This window comes from Phyllobates terribilis, unplaced genomic scaffold (genome assembly GCF_046119375.1).
Source record: "Phyllobates terribilis strain yellow unplaced genomic scaffold, ASM4611937v1 Scaffold_116__1_contigs__length_5312468, whole genome shotgun sequence".
NCBI classification, from domain to species: domain Eukaryota; kingdom Metazoa; phylum Chordata; class Amphibia; order Anura; family Dendrobatidae; genus Phyllobates; species Phyllobates terribilis.
In genome coordinates, this window is record NW_027362876.1 from 3,018,984 (window position 1) to 3,034,202 (window position 15,219).

Below are 15,219 nucleotides of genomic sequence, written 5' to 3' on the forward strand. Positions count from 1 at the left end.
ATACAGTAAATGTAATATCGCTGTAAACGTACCGACCCGAAGAATAACGCTGCCTGATCACTTTCACCACATGCAGAACGGCATACAAAAAAACCCTCAAAAAACAATTCCTGAATTGTTGGTTTTTGTTAATTTTACCTCCCAAAAAACGGAATAGAAAGCGATCAAAAAATGTCACGTACCCAAAAATGGTACCAATAAAAATGTCAACTCGTCCCGCAAAAAACAAGCTGTCACATGACTCTGTCGGCCGAAATATGGAAAAATTATAGCTCTCAAAATATGGCGATGCAAAAACTAGATTTTGCAAAAAAAAAAGCGTCTCTTAGTGTGTGACAGCTGTCAGTCATAAAAACCCGATATAAATCTGGTATCTCTGTAATCGCACCGACCCGAAGAATAAAGTAATCTAATCAGTTATATCACACGAGGAACGGCGTAAAAAAATAAATAAAACCAATTCTTCACCTGCTACTGATTTGTTTATTATGTCTCCCAAAGATCGCAGTAAGGCTCTGCTCACATTTATCCTGCGCTCTGCGCTGAGCACTTACGCCAGAGTTTCCGTGTAAATCTCTGAAATACGTGATTCAGACGGAACCCATGACGGAAGATTCCCTGTAATGAGGCAGATATAGGCCACTGTGAATGCCGTCTGGCCTGTGATCCCACGGTGTCATTTGTTTTAGGCGTGCATAAAAGTGCGGTTGGCCACAGTTTTGTGCACTTCTGAAAAAAAGGACACCGCTAAACAGAGGCCAGACGGAGTCCAGAGCAACTCTGCTGCCTCATTACAGTGAATGGATCCCGCAGGGGTTTCATCTGAATTACATCACTTTGAAATTTAGATGGAAACCCCGATGTAAGTGCTCAGCCTAGAGCGCCGGATGTTACGTAAAATGTTCCCAATAAAAGCTTCAACTCAGTCCTCAAAAAAAGCTAGTCCCCACTCAGGTCCGTCATCTGTTAAAAATATAAGGGACTTCCAAGTTACTGGTAGCAGAAAGGCTCTGGAAAAGCGAAATGGCCCTTGCCCCCCCAAAAGAAATTCAGAAAATTTTGTGCTCCCAAATCCAAATGCCTATTCTACAATAATTTGTTCTCCAATTGTCAAATAGCACTCCGTCCTCCCCAGATCTCGCCGTATGGTTGAGCGGTACGATACAGCCACATATGGGGTATTGCCACTTTTAGAAGAAATTGTGTGACTCATTTCGGCACCATTTTTACCCATTGCCCTGTGTGAAAATGTAAAATCTGAGGGTAATACATTTTTTTTGTGGTAAAAATATAATTATGCTTTTTTCACTGCCCAATGGTATAAATTTAAAAATTAAAAAATACTCACTACTTCCCTAGATGAATTCCTTGAGAGGTGTAGTTTACAAAATGGGGTCACTTGTGGGGGTTCCTGCAGTTTCAGCATGTCAGCGACTCTTCAAATGTGACATGGTGTCTGCAACCTATCCCAGCCAACATAGCGCTCCTTTCTCTTCCGAACCCTGCCGTACACCAAAGCAGTGGTTTTCCCCCACATATGGGGTATCTGCGTACTCAGGAGAAATTGCACAACAAATTTCATTGTGCAATTTATCCTGTTACCCTTATGATAATACAAAATTAGGGAATGAAAAACATTTTTTGTGGGAAAAATGTGAAAATTTTATTTTTATGGCTCAATATTATAAACTTCTGTGAAGCACCTGGGGGTGCAAGGTGCTCACCACACATCTAGATAAGTTCCCTAAGGGGTCTAGTTTCCAAAATGATGTCACTTGTGGGGGGTTTCCACTGTTTAGGCACATTAGGGGCCCCCAAATGCAACATGGCGTCCGCTAATTATTCAAACAAATTTTACATTCAAAAAGTCAAATGGCGCTCCTTCCCTTTCGAACCCTGCCGTGCGCCCAAACAGTGGTTTGCCTCCACATATGGGGTATCAGCGTGTTCAGGAGAAATTGCACAACAAACTTCATGGTGCAATTTATACTATTACCCTTATGATAATGCAAAATTAACGGATGAAAAACGTTTTTGTGGGAAAAATGTGAAAATTTTATTTTTACAGCTCAATATTATAAACTTCTGTGAAGCACCTTGGGGTTCAAGGTGCTCACCACACATCTAGATAAGTTCCCTAAGGGGTCTAGTTTCCAAAATGGTGTCACTTGTGGGGGGTTTCCACTGTTTAGGAACATCAGGGGCTCCCCAAATGCAACATGGCGTCCTCTAATTATTCAAACAAATTTTACATTCAAATGGCGCTCCTTCCCTTCCGAACCCTGCCGTGCGCCCAAACAGTGGTTTTCCCTCACATATGGGGTATCATCGCGCTCAAGAGAAATTGCACAAAAAATTTTGGGGTCCATTTTTTCCTGTTACCCCTGTGAAAATAAAAAAAATTGGGTCTAAAGTAACATTTTTGTGAAAAAAGTTAAATGTTAATTTTTTTCTTCCACATTCCAAAAATTCCTGTGAAGCACCTGAAGGGTTTAATAAAGTTATTGAATGTGGTTTTGAGCACCTTGAGGGGTGCAGTTTTTAGAATGATGTCACTTTTGGGTATTTTCTGTCATAAAGACCCCTCAAAGTGACTTCAAATATGATGTGGTCCCTAAAAAAATGTTTTTGTAAATTTTGTTGGAAAAATGAGAAATCGCTGGTCAACTTTTAACCCTTATAGCTCCCTAACAAAAAAAAATTTTGGTTCCAAAATTGTGCTGATGTAAAATAAACATGTGGGAAATGTTATTTATTAACTATTTTGTGTGACATATCTCTCTGATTTAAGGGCATGAAAACTCAAAATTTGAAAATTGCTAAATTTTCAAAATTTTCACCAAATTTCCGATTTTTTCACATATAAACGCAAGTGATATCGAAGAAATTTTACCACTATGCTGAAGTACAATATGTCACGAAAAAACAATCTCAGAATCAGGGGGATCCGTTGAAGCGTTCCAGAGTAATTACTTCATAAATTGACAGTGGTCAGAATTGAAAAAATTGGCCCAGTCACGAAGGCAAAAACAGGCTCTGGTGCGAAGTGGTTAATAAAACCAACACATTTGAAGAAAACCTAACAGGACTACAATTTGCAATACACAATTTCATCAGTTGTAACACTATAGGGGTCATCTACTAAATAGAGTGTATAGAGAGTTAACTACAATATGTGGGATGGACGTCAGATCCGCTATAAACATGTATTAGAAGACATTTATCTGACGCAATCAATCCCACAGCATTAAACCTGTCTGTGGTTTCAAGACGCTTTTCACAAAAACATAAAGGGGATATCAGATCCTTCAGATATTAGGAATAGAAAAGGCTTATAAACCATTAAGAGGTGGAGATATGAAAAGAAAAATCTTAAATAGAAAGTCATATTGGATATTTAGATTACACACTAGAGCCCCACAGGGAATGAGCATCAGACAGGATTAATATTACAGTGCAATTAACTGTATTTGTCTTTGATTTCCAGTGATTTTATTGAATGTCTCATGCATGAGTTGTATTTGTGTATTATCTTTTACTTCCATACAATACAGGGTTAAATTGTCTGAGAAGTACTCAGTAATCAATGGACACCCAGGAAAGGGAAGGATATAAAAGTATCACAGAGACTCACATGTTGTAAATCAGGAATAAGCATTGGTTTCCTATGCGGGCACTTGGTGGTATGCCATCACAACAGTTTTATGAACTCACAATAAGGCTATGTGCCCACGTAGCAGATTTGATCCAGAGCGTTTTTGCCTCTCTATGGCAGAAAAAAACGCATGCAGATTTACATGCTTTTTTTCTGCCAGAAAGAAGCATTTTTTCAGCGTTTTCGCATGCGTTTTTTCAAGCAGTTTTCCAAGCGATTTTGAGCATCTCTTGGAAAGTGCTTGACAAGTTGGTCACACTATATAAATCCCTGCAACCGGCATGGATTTATATATTGTGACCAAGTAATAGTTAAAAAAAAGAATAAGAATGGTAAAAAATAAAAAAAAAAGATTATACTCACCTTCCGATGTCTTCCTGGTGTCATCTCTGCTGCGTCCGGTCTCTTGCAATGCTCGCGCTGTTGTGAAGGACCTGCGGTGACATCATTGAGTCATGTGATGGGTCACATGACTCAGTGACGTCATGGCAGGTCCTTCACAACAGCGCAAGCATTGCAAGAGACAGGACGGCGTGGACAAAACACCGGGATGACATCGGAAGGTGAGTATAATCTTTATTTTTTGTATTAAATTCTTTTATTTACAGATTCTATGGTACCTGAGTCTGGAGGAGAGTCTTCTATCCTCCAGGCCTTGGTACCATCCGCACATTAGAACGCGTCAATTACGCAAGTACAGATGCAGTCTTGCGGTATTGGCGCGTTCTAATGCAAGTCAATGGCGGCGATTACGCTGCGTGTCCGCAAAATTAATGGACATGCTGCGTATTTTTGAGTGCAGCATAAACGCTGCGGAAAAATACGCAGCATGGGCATTGAAAGTGCGGATTTGCATTGGAGACCATGGGGGAAGGTTTACCAAGTGTTTCCCAAGCGTTTACGCTGCGGAAATTCCGCAGCATAAACGCTTGAAAAACGCATCGTGGGCACACAGCCTTAATGTGAGGTTTTAACAATATAGACAATGCTGGAGAATCCATCTCTCCTCCTTGCTCTACTTGAACCTTGAAATGTCCCTGACCAGGGCGGCTCCATGCGGTGATCTTCAGACAAAGTGCATTGAATAAACAGTGAGCTGACCTCCCTCTCCATTTTACCATTATATGCATGTTTTCCCTATAGTGATGAATATTTATTTTTGCTAAAACTGTGATATTTTCACTTTAAAACTTTTTTAAACCTTTTTTATAAACTTTTTTTAAACAGCTCTCCTTAGTGCGATCATACAACACAGAAGCCTCTGATTGCTCAGATGATGCACTGTACTACTGTAGTGCCGTGTATTATCCCTGCCTGTGCAATAGTAACGTCCCCATACACATGAGATAAGTGTTGACTGATCGGTCATTTGGCAGACGGTTATCTCTCCCGACTCCCCCATACACACAAATATTCCAGCTTTTCTGTGGTCTGTATGAGAGAGTCGCCTCCAGACTCCTCTAGCGGAGGATTATCTACAGGAAGAACAAACATTTTAGCCTCTGAAATTCAGGATCACAGATCCTTCTCTGCCCTGACATTATCTGTTGGGAGGCCCCCAAATACATTATATAGTCAACCAAACCCCCCGAAATCAGTGCTTTCATGCAGCTTTAGTCTAATGTGTCTGGGGGCGTTAAAAGGTAACTTATTGAATGCTGCCTCTGGCCCGGCCTAATAGACTTTCGTACATTGCAGGCCCAAACACCATTATTAGGCATTTAAGTATCATAGTAACTAGGCAGCCCCATACTATTGAGTACTTGGGGGAGGAAGGTCATTCAGCCGAACTCTGTCAAACCTTCTTAGATGCCATGTTTGCTTTTTGCAGGAGCAAGTGGTTAAACTGCCAGGGATTTTATTGCAGCCGCACCCATGCCATCCCTGCGGTGTACATCTATGTTCTGGTGCTCAAAAGAATTCATATAAGAACAAACACAAATGTTTAACATGTTAAAAAATGACAATGTGTCTTCTGCTTTTTGCATGTTTTTTTTTCTACAAGAATTGTTGGTGACAGTTTTCTTTTGAAACTTTTTAATATCTGCTTTTTTCTGTTTTTTTTTTCTTGTAATATAGGAAAGCCTAAGGCCAGAAGTAAACCCCATAATACACTATACATGTAGACTTCAGTATCAAATCATTTCTGTCTGCGGTGTGTGTGCAAACAAAACAGCTTTTATAAAAGCCTCAAACTTCTGTGTGTGAATCAGACATGAGATCTAACTTGATAGAAGATTACAGTCCGGGGAAGACGGGAAACATTCATATAGATGGCCAGTGGTGCAGTAGTCAGTGACGGACTCTGGCCAAATATGGTTTTAGATCCGTAGTAGAAGATGTTGCCTCATCATGACGTAGTTATTTCTCATGTCACTTGTAATGAATATCTCCTGCAGTATTGCTAATTCCAATTCCATTGTCGGAAAATGGGACGAGAATTAGCGTTATGGATGGTGTCATGAACTCACAAAGAGATGACACCGGGGAGATTACATAATCTCTCACCGTTGTCGTCACTCTGTGGGGATATGTGTATATGCCCCCGTACGGTCACTGTCAGCTTCACGATAACCCAATTATTATTGTTCGCTGCCACCACCGTCCAGATTTGAAATATAATACAGGCCTGGTCGGACGCCTGTGTTCTGGTAGGGTATATGGCTTCGGGGGAGGGAACGATTACAGAGCAAAAGAAACAGGACTATTACATTTTATATTTAATCCAAAAGGAAGGCAGTGTTATGAAAAATATACAAGGATTTTACAAAGGGGACAATACAGTACAGAATATACAGTTACACAATATAAACAGGATTAAAGAAGACTTACGTAATAGATCGCAGAGACAATTCCGTTTAGCTGGAGGGGGGCGCCCCACTTATTGATTTGACTGTTATCGAACAAGATCCGTTTATTATAGTCTCTATACCCCCCTGGCAATGAATACTCATCCATCCTCCTTGGATTCTTTTATGCCTAAGGGGAGACCTGCCCACACAGCACCTGGGATGACATTAAGGGGGCTGGCTCTACCATTTTTTCCGTTATGAATTTACCTTCCTTTAGAGACCACACATGACATAGTTGTTGCCTGTTATTTTGTTACTTTTGCACCCCAGCTACCTGGAGGGACTCACAGCTACGATAAAATAAGCATATTGTTCCTTGGCTGACCCTGCCACTAAAAACATGGGTCCCATTATTAGCGGAGTTATAGAACTTACAATATTTCATATTTCGTATCAGCTCCGGACATCCTGAAGTTTGTGTTAAACCCCTTTGAAGCCTAAATGAGTTTTCCTTCAATCTCTGCCCCTGCTGGAAGGTGTCAACCTATCCCAGGTCTGTGCTAAGGGGAGATGCATTCCTATGTTAAGTGGGTCAGTAGCACCTTTTGTGCTGCATTTGTCTACAAGTGACTTCTGCTGTGTGTGTTAAATTGCATGGAAACAGTTGGTTTGGTCCAAATGGTGGATAAGGAAGAGGTGAGAGAGAAGAGGGGTTTGGGAGAAATTGTTAATATTTTCTCAATATTTCCCTGACGGTGAGTCTATGAGAAACGTATTCAGCTGCAGACTCCGAGGAAGAAACTGCTTGTTGTCTGTGGCCTTAAATATATAGGTTTTATTACTAGATGTAAAGAAAAAACGAAATACTGTCAAATAATAAATCTCCTTATATGTTTCCCCTCGTTATCTCCAATAGTTGTATTATTGCACAGGATTTTTATGATGTTCCATCGGCTTATCTTCTCATTCAGGTCTCTACAATACCGGATCCTCTCAGTGCAGATCTTCTATATAACAAAATTTTCCTGATTTACCTGATATGGACAGGGAAAATATGGCGGAGAGGATATTCCACCTCACCCTAGAGATCCTCTTCCGGATTACTGGAGAGGTGAGAGATTCTGATGACGTCACATTACATCAATCTTATCTATAGGAATAACAGACGGACAGAACTGGAGAGGTGAGGACTCTGGAAATGTCTGTAGTGAGATTTATTAATGTTTCTCTCCATAACCAGCGATTAATCACGGGGCCTCCACCTTACCTCCTGATACATGAGGACATCAATGACCAGAAGATCCTAGAACTTGCCTACAAGATGATTGAGCTTCTGACTGGAGAGGTGACACTGCTGGGAATTCTGGGACATTATACAGTAACGCTATGGAGGAATCGGGGAATGACGGTATCATTGTATGTGTCAGGTTCCTATAAGATGTCAGGATGTCGCCGTCTATTTCTCCATGGAGGAGTGGGAGTATTTAGAAGGACACAAAGATCTGTACAGGGACTTCATGATGGAGGTTCCCAAGCCCCTCACATCACCAGGTAATAGATAGGACTAAATACACACAACCTATAATTATCTGTATGTAAAGAATGAATTCAGCCCCTGTATGTGTTTCCTCCAGATATATCCAGTAAGAGGACAACACCAGAGAGATGTCCCCGTCCTCTTCTTCCACAGGACTGTAAACAAGAAGATCCCAATGTTCCTCAGGATCATCAGGTAGATGGAGAGAAGGTGTCATGAGATTTCCCCTATGATGTGTAGACAGCTGTAAAGGTCTTGTTTTATCCACCAGTATTATATGTTTTATACTTGTGTAATGAGAACGGTGGAGATGGCAGGATTAGAGCTGATCATAGATGGGACTTCTCCATCTGTCTGTGACTTTTACAATATTTGTTTCAGGGTGAAGATCTGACCCATATTAATACTACAGAGACATATGTGAGGGGTGATGAGTGGTGTAAGGAGGAGATTCCTACATATGACTACCCAGGTGAGTAGTAATCACTAAATGCAGAGAAGTCACAGATTCTTCTCAGTCACCGGCTGTGGCTGCTTTATCGGTGGTGTAGTCTGGCCGTATAGCAATCGTGCGATCACCATTTTGCCACTAGACCACAACATTCTCCTCCGTCCGAAAATGTTCAATTTACTTTGGGAAATTGTGAAAGACCTTTTCTATACAACTTACAACCTGAAGGAATCACCTACCCCCTGGGATTAGGAGACGCTGACCGTTACCTGCCCAGGTCTGTAAACTACAAAGCCAAATGACAGTGTACGTAGAATGTGCTGACAAGTGAGAAAATCACTTGAAGAAAAATATTTTGATTGGCCTGTAAGAGAAAGCGGAGGGTAATGATGGTGTTGGCTTCCTAGATCCCTGATATCTTATTGGATGAATCTACCTTCTCTCCCTTCTGTGCTGCTGAATGTTCTCATATGGTCCCTACAAGACCAGGTCCAGTCTTTCCAGACTTTTTTGATCGACAACATTAAATGTGCAGTGAGGCCAAGTGTGAATTTCTGTACAATAACAACAGAGTTTCCCTTTATCCTGATTTTTCAATATCTTTTAAAACCAACTAACTTCAAACAGGATTGTGATAAACTACATAAAAAACATTACACCTGATCCATGATATATCTCTAAGCTGTGCGTGGCTGATGGCTGTAATATACATTTATTCACGCCTGCAGGCGATGTGTTGGCTCCAGCCCTGGTTTCATGGATTCACTCCACGTCATAAATTCCATTATGTTTTCGATCCTAAGAAATTCAGATTACTGCACAATCTCTCCTGAAATGGGGGCGATAATACTTTCTCTACTCTTCTGCTCAGGACTCATAGTAGCTCCAATGGTCCAACATAAATGAGTGTGACTCCAGTTTAGTGTTGGATTTCTCCCTTCATGCATATGTAGTAGTTGGGGATGTTACATGTTTTTATATTCTTTCTTTTTTTACAAGTTCATTCTGTATGATAGTTTCATTGTGGTTGGATCGGCCTCCCTCACTTATGTGACGCTGTAACTCCCTGGTAGTCTTTCAAAAAGAAGGTCTCCATTGCCTCTTTCAAATGCTCGAGATCTAAATTTAAGACCCCTCAGCTCTGCAGTATTATAAAAAGTTCTCTTTGAACGTCTAATATTTCTTCTTGACACTCATCTGACAGAAAATATTGTCCCTTACGATAGTTTAGATTGCCAAGAGCCACAGAGCCCCATACTCTAATTACCCCAGAGAGGTTTCACCACTAGTTACTCATTTATTACTGATGAAGACTGTTGAGTTTGATCATTTCAGTCGATGTTTTATTGTGTATAGTCACAGTTTTTGACTTCAGTAATCCTCTGATTTAACCTCTTCAGGCACCCAGTTTTCTGTTCCTAATCAGGGCCATTTTTCAAATCTGACGTTTGTCACTTTACGTGGTGATAACTTTGAAATTCTTCACAAAGGATAATAGGAAACAAATGGACCTTACAAATTATTTTTCAACTTCTTTTGAATGTGACAATACCCTATATATGGTTGTACACTACTGTCTGGGCACATGGCAGGTTAAGAAGGGAAGGAGCGACATTTAGCTATTAGGAATGCAGATTTTGCTGGAATAGTTCCCAGACACAATGTATTGGGGGCACTGTTTATGGTCACCTGGAAGCTCGAAAGATGGTCACCACGAACAGGCTTGCCTTATCTACCCCATTTATAGATTTCAAAAATTACTTTGCTCATCACCCTTTAACCCCTCTACATGGATCTGGACTAACACAGAGATCCCTAGGCTTGGGCCACGGTGTTACCTGCTGTTCTGTGGAGTGAGATAGGAAGAAGAATAGTCAGATAGCCGGGTCAGAACCAGGAGGACAGAGAAAATACTAAATCAGAAGACACAAGAGTAGTCAGTAAACGGGCCGAGATCACAACAGAAAGCAAATACACAAGCCGGGAGCTGAGCACAGAGGACTGAACCAGAGGAGAACAAGGCTGTATCTGGCAGCTCCCGGCAATATGCTCCGAGCTTTAGTAGGGTGCGGTGCTTTCCAAATGGCTGAAGCAGGGAGCAGATTACTTCAGCTGGACAGCACACACACCCATACTGCCAGACTGGATGGTACTACTGGTCCCAGGCTCCCTAATCTTAGTGGCAGCGCAGAGCCTGCGCCACCCAGAGCTTCTGGTTCTAACGTCTCTTCCATCACAAGTGCCGCCTGCGGAATGAATAAGGCTTCTCCTGGTGACAGAAGGAGACGTCACACAAGTCGAAGCAGGAGGAGAAGTAGATGTCCCAGAGGAGATGGTACACACCTTTTGCAGAAGCCCTAATATAACAAAATGGCAGAAAACCAGAGCAGTAGAAATCCCCATAAAGTGACTCCATTTTGGAAATTATAACCCTCAGTGAATTAATCTATAGGAGAAGTGACTATTATGACTTCACAGTCACTTTCCAAAAATTAGCACGCGGTGGATGATGGAGAGTGAAAATTGCAAATATGCCATTTTATTACCCAACACATAGTGTCCAGATTGTGCTCCAGGAGACACACACCATCAAATTAAGTGGGTTCTTCTCACTATAGTAATGCCAAATACATGGATGCTAAATGTGGTTTGGGCGCACTGCAAGGCTCAGAAGCGAGGGGGAGATCTGACTTTGGGAGAGCGGATATTGCTGGATTGGTTTATGGAAGCCATGTTGATTCTCAAGAGCCTTTGAGCCACTAATAATGTGGAAACCTCTGTTTTTCCATTGACAGATGATGGACTTGAGTGGGGACTTGTTTTTTGTGAGATGAGTAGAAGTTTTTATTGGTGTCATTTTTGCCTACATAACATTTTTTGATGGCCTCTTATTCCATATTTTGGAGGCAGAATGAACAAACAGTTGGACACCACGCTCTACTGGTTCATCCTATGAGGTTTTCTATTAGACTGTGAACTGTCATTCTGTCAATAACTTGCCATTTCTACAGACATTTTAAGTACAATTAACACAAGAATCCCATAGAAAAATAAATAAAGATTGCATACCACTTCTAAATCAATCTAAACAAACACATCTCTGGGCTACATGCTAGTCCAGGAAAATGAAGATATATATGCTCAAGTTTAAAAATCAATTTTATTAGACACAAATCGAAAAAATAGAGGAATATTGAAAATATTTTAAATATTCCTCTATTTTTTAGATTTGTGTCTAATAAAATAGATTTTTAAACTTGAGCATATATCTCTTCATTTCCCTGGATTAGCATGTAGCCAGGGATGTGTTTGTTTAGACATTTTAAGTAGAAATCTTCAAAAATATAAATTTCAGGGACATTTTATTCAAAATTAATAATTGTGTTTTTTTTCTTGGTAGATGACTGTACCAGGAGATCAGATGGACAGGAGATTTTTAAATCTGACGATCTTGAGATCCCACAAGATACAATTGAAGTGAATGCCATTACTCCAGATATACCATCATCCCTTCACAGCAAACATCAATCATCTGATCCTATGAAACAGGTCCTATCTTCTGATTCATTACCGACTACTAAGGAAAATCAAAATAAAATAAGCATTAATAAACGAACTGCTCCTAAAGCAAAGAAATCTTTTTCACGTTCAGAAAATGGAAATAGTTTTACCCTTGAAAAGTCTATTCTTAAACATCAAAAAATACACACAGCGGACAATAGATTGTTTTGTTCCAAATGTGGAAAATGTTTTAACCAGAAATCAGTTTTTGTTGATCACCAGAGAACCCACACAGGAGAGAAGCCTTTTTCATGTTCAGAATGTGGGAAATGTTTTAAACGGAAAGCGCATCTTGATAACCACCAGAGAATTCACACAGGGGAAAAGCCCTTTTCCTGTTCAGAATGTGGGAAATGTTTTAACCAGAAATCAACTTTGGTTAACCACCAGAGAACCCACATAGGGAAGAAGCCTTTTTCATGTTCAGAATGTGAGAAATGTTTTAACCAGAAAGCGCATCTTGATAGCCACCAGAGAACCCACACAGGGGAGAAGCCCTTTTCCTGTTCAGAATGTGGGAAATGTTTTTACCAGAAATCAGCTTTAGTTAAGCACCACAGAACCCACACAGGGAAGAAGCCTTTTTCATGTTCAGAATGTGAGAAATGTTTTAACCAGAAAGCGTATCTTAAAAACCACCAGAGAACCCACATAGGGGAGAAGCCTTTTTCATGTTCAGAATGTGGGAAATGTTTTAACCGGAAAGCGCATCTTGATAGCCACCAGAGAACCCACACAGGGGAAAAGCCCTTTTCCTGTTCAGAATGTGGGAAATGTTTTAATCGTAAAATGATTCTTGATAGACACAAGAGAACTCACACAGGGGAGAGGCCTTTTTCTTGTTCAGAATGTGGGAAATGTTTTAATCATAGAATGATTCTTGAAAGTCACAAGAGAACCCACACAGGGGAGAAGCCCTTTTCCTGTTCAAAATGTGGGAAATGTTTTACAAGGAAATCAGGTTTGATTAAGCACCAGAGAACCCACACAGGGGAGAAGCCCTTTTCCTGTTCAGAATGTGGGAAATGTTTTAATCGTAAAATGATTCTTGATAGTCACAAGAGAACCCACACAGGGGTGAAGCCCTTTTCCTGTTCAGAATGTGGGAAATGTTTTAACCAAAAATCAGTTTTGGTTGCGCACCAGAGAACCCACACAGGGGAGAAGCCTTTTTTATGTTCAGAATGTGGGAAATGTTTTAATCATAAATCACATCTTAATAAACACCAGAGAACCCACACAGGGGAGAAGCCTTTTTCATGTTCAGAATGTAGAAAGTGTTTTACAGACAAATCATCTCTTGTTACACATCAGAGAACTCACACAGGGGAGAAGCCTTTTTCATGTTCAGAATGTGGGAAATGTTTTAACCATAAATCACATCTTACTAAACACCAGAGAACCCACACAGGGGAGAAGCCTTTTTCATGTTCAGAATGTAGAAAGTATTTTACAGACAAATCATCTCTTGTTACACATCAAAGAACTCACACAGGGGAGAAGCCTTTTTCATGTTCAGAATGTGGGAAATGTTTTAACCAGAAATCAGCTTTGATTAAGCACCAGAGAACTCACACAGGGGAGAAGCCTTTTTCCTATTCTTCTTTTTTTTAATGCAAGAAATTTTTATTGAGATTTTTTCATTAGTTTTTTTTTTTTTACAAAACAAGAAATCAGTACATAGAAATAATAAAATAACATACCATAGGGATCACATACATGCATCTCTCCTATATATCCTTTCAGCTTGCCCATTACCATCTGATAACTTTCAGTTACTATTTCTTACAATTAACATTCCACATTCTTGATATCTTTTATATAACCTTAATATTGTAATAAACATTATAATCCTATACACATATAGGTGTGCTATATTACCCATACCACATGTATATTGGAATTCCTTAACATTACAATGAAACATTAGACCTCACCAATACCCCCCTTCTCCCATAAGTCAATGTCTCTCCAACAATATTATTATTATTATTATTTATTATTATAGCGCCATTTATTCCATGGCGCTTTACATGTGATAGGGATATACATAACAAAAGCATTTACATAATCTTAACAAAACGAGTCAGCGACTGGTACAGGAGGAGCGAGGACCCTGCCCGCGAGGGCTCACAGTCTACAAGGGATGGGTGAGGATACAGTAGGTGACCCCCTTGATGGCATTCCAGGTGTATCCAACCATAAGCCCCATATTTTCTCTAATTTATTCATTCAGTTTTGTTTTTTATATACCCCTTTTTGTAATCTGATAATATTATTTACCTTATTTTTGCATTCACTAATTTCTGGAGGTGAGGGGTTAATCCATTTGGATGCAATATGTTTCCTAGTTTTAAATAAAATACGTGAAATCCCTATTGAAATTGGGTCAAATTCCATATCATTCTCTAATATACCTAATAGGCATTTTTTGGGTCTGGTTGAATATCTATTTTATATACCCTCTTTATAATAGACAGAACTCCTTTCCAGTATTTACCTAACTCTCGGCATTCCCATAGCGGATGTAATAGGCCCGCAGCATCCATGTTACATCTTGGACGTTCAGCAGCAGTCCGGTATCCTATGTTACATAGGAATCTAGACGTCTTATATTTCCTATGTATTAATATGATCTGGGAGAATCTCTGACCCTCATGTAAAGATAATTGGGGTATCAGGTCTAATACCTCTCTCCATTGATCCTCAGAAATTGGACCTATATCTCCATCCATTTTTGTCTAGCTGGAGAAGGAAATATTTTTAAATAATTATCAAGAAGGATTCAGTAAATATCAGAAATACCCTTAGTATTTCCCTTCTCTAATACCAGCTTAACAAAAGTATTATTTTCTACCCAAAAGGGAGTCCATCTTGATTGTGCATTAAATGAATGCCGAAACTGTAGATATTTATACAATTGTTTATTTGTCAACCCAAACTCCCCCTTTAATTGATCAAAGGACTTAAGTATCCCTTCAGACAATGTTTTATATCGTATATACAGTACAGACCAAAAGTTTGGACACACCTTCTCATTAAAAGATGTTTCTGTTTTTTCATAACTATGACAATTGTACATTCACACTGAAAGCATCAAAACTATGAATTAACACGTGGAATTATATACTTAACAAAAAAGTGTGAAACAACTGAACATATGTCTTATATTCTAGGTTCTTCAAAGTAGCCACCTTTTGCTTTGGTGACAGCTTTGCACACT

The 15,219-nt window shown here is 39.8% G+C and overlaps 1 protein-coding gene across 4 annotated transcripts in view; it reads left to right on the forward strand.

Annotated features, from left to right (window-relative positions):
- The window catches only part of LOC141201473 (uncharacterized), a 323,215-nt gene extending 308,435 nt beyond the window's left edge, over positions 1 to 14,780 (forward strand). For 2 of the 4 annotated variants that reach the window (XM_073663472.1, XM_073663473.1), the window contains exons 2-7: positions 7,419 to 7,558; positions 7,688 to 7,792; positions 7,875 to 7,998; positions 8,082 to 8,179; positions 8,366 to 8,456; positions 11,836 to 14,778. In XM_073663472.1, the coding sequence (XP_073519573.1) occupies positions 7,487 to 7,558; positions 7,688 to 7,792; positions 7,875 to 7,998; positions 8,082 to 8,179; positions 8,366 to 8,456; positions 11,836 to 13,610 (2,265 nt within the window). In that variant the 5' untranslated portion in view covers positions 7,419 to 7,486 and the 3' untranslated portion in view covers positions 13,611 to 14,778. Of the gene's footprint in view, positions 1 to 7,418; positions 7,559 to 7,687; positions 7,793 to 7,874; positions 7,999 to 8,081; positions 8,180 to 8,365; positions 8,457 to 11,835 lie in introns of all 4 variants that reach the window. The other 2 variants (XM_073663471.1, XM_073663470.1) reach the window with 2 other exon arrangements.
- Positions 14,781 to 15,219: the final 439 nt, after the last annotated feature.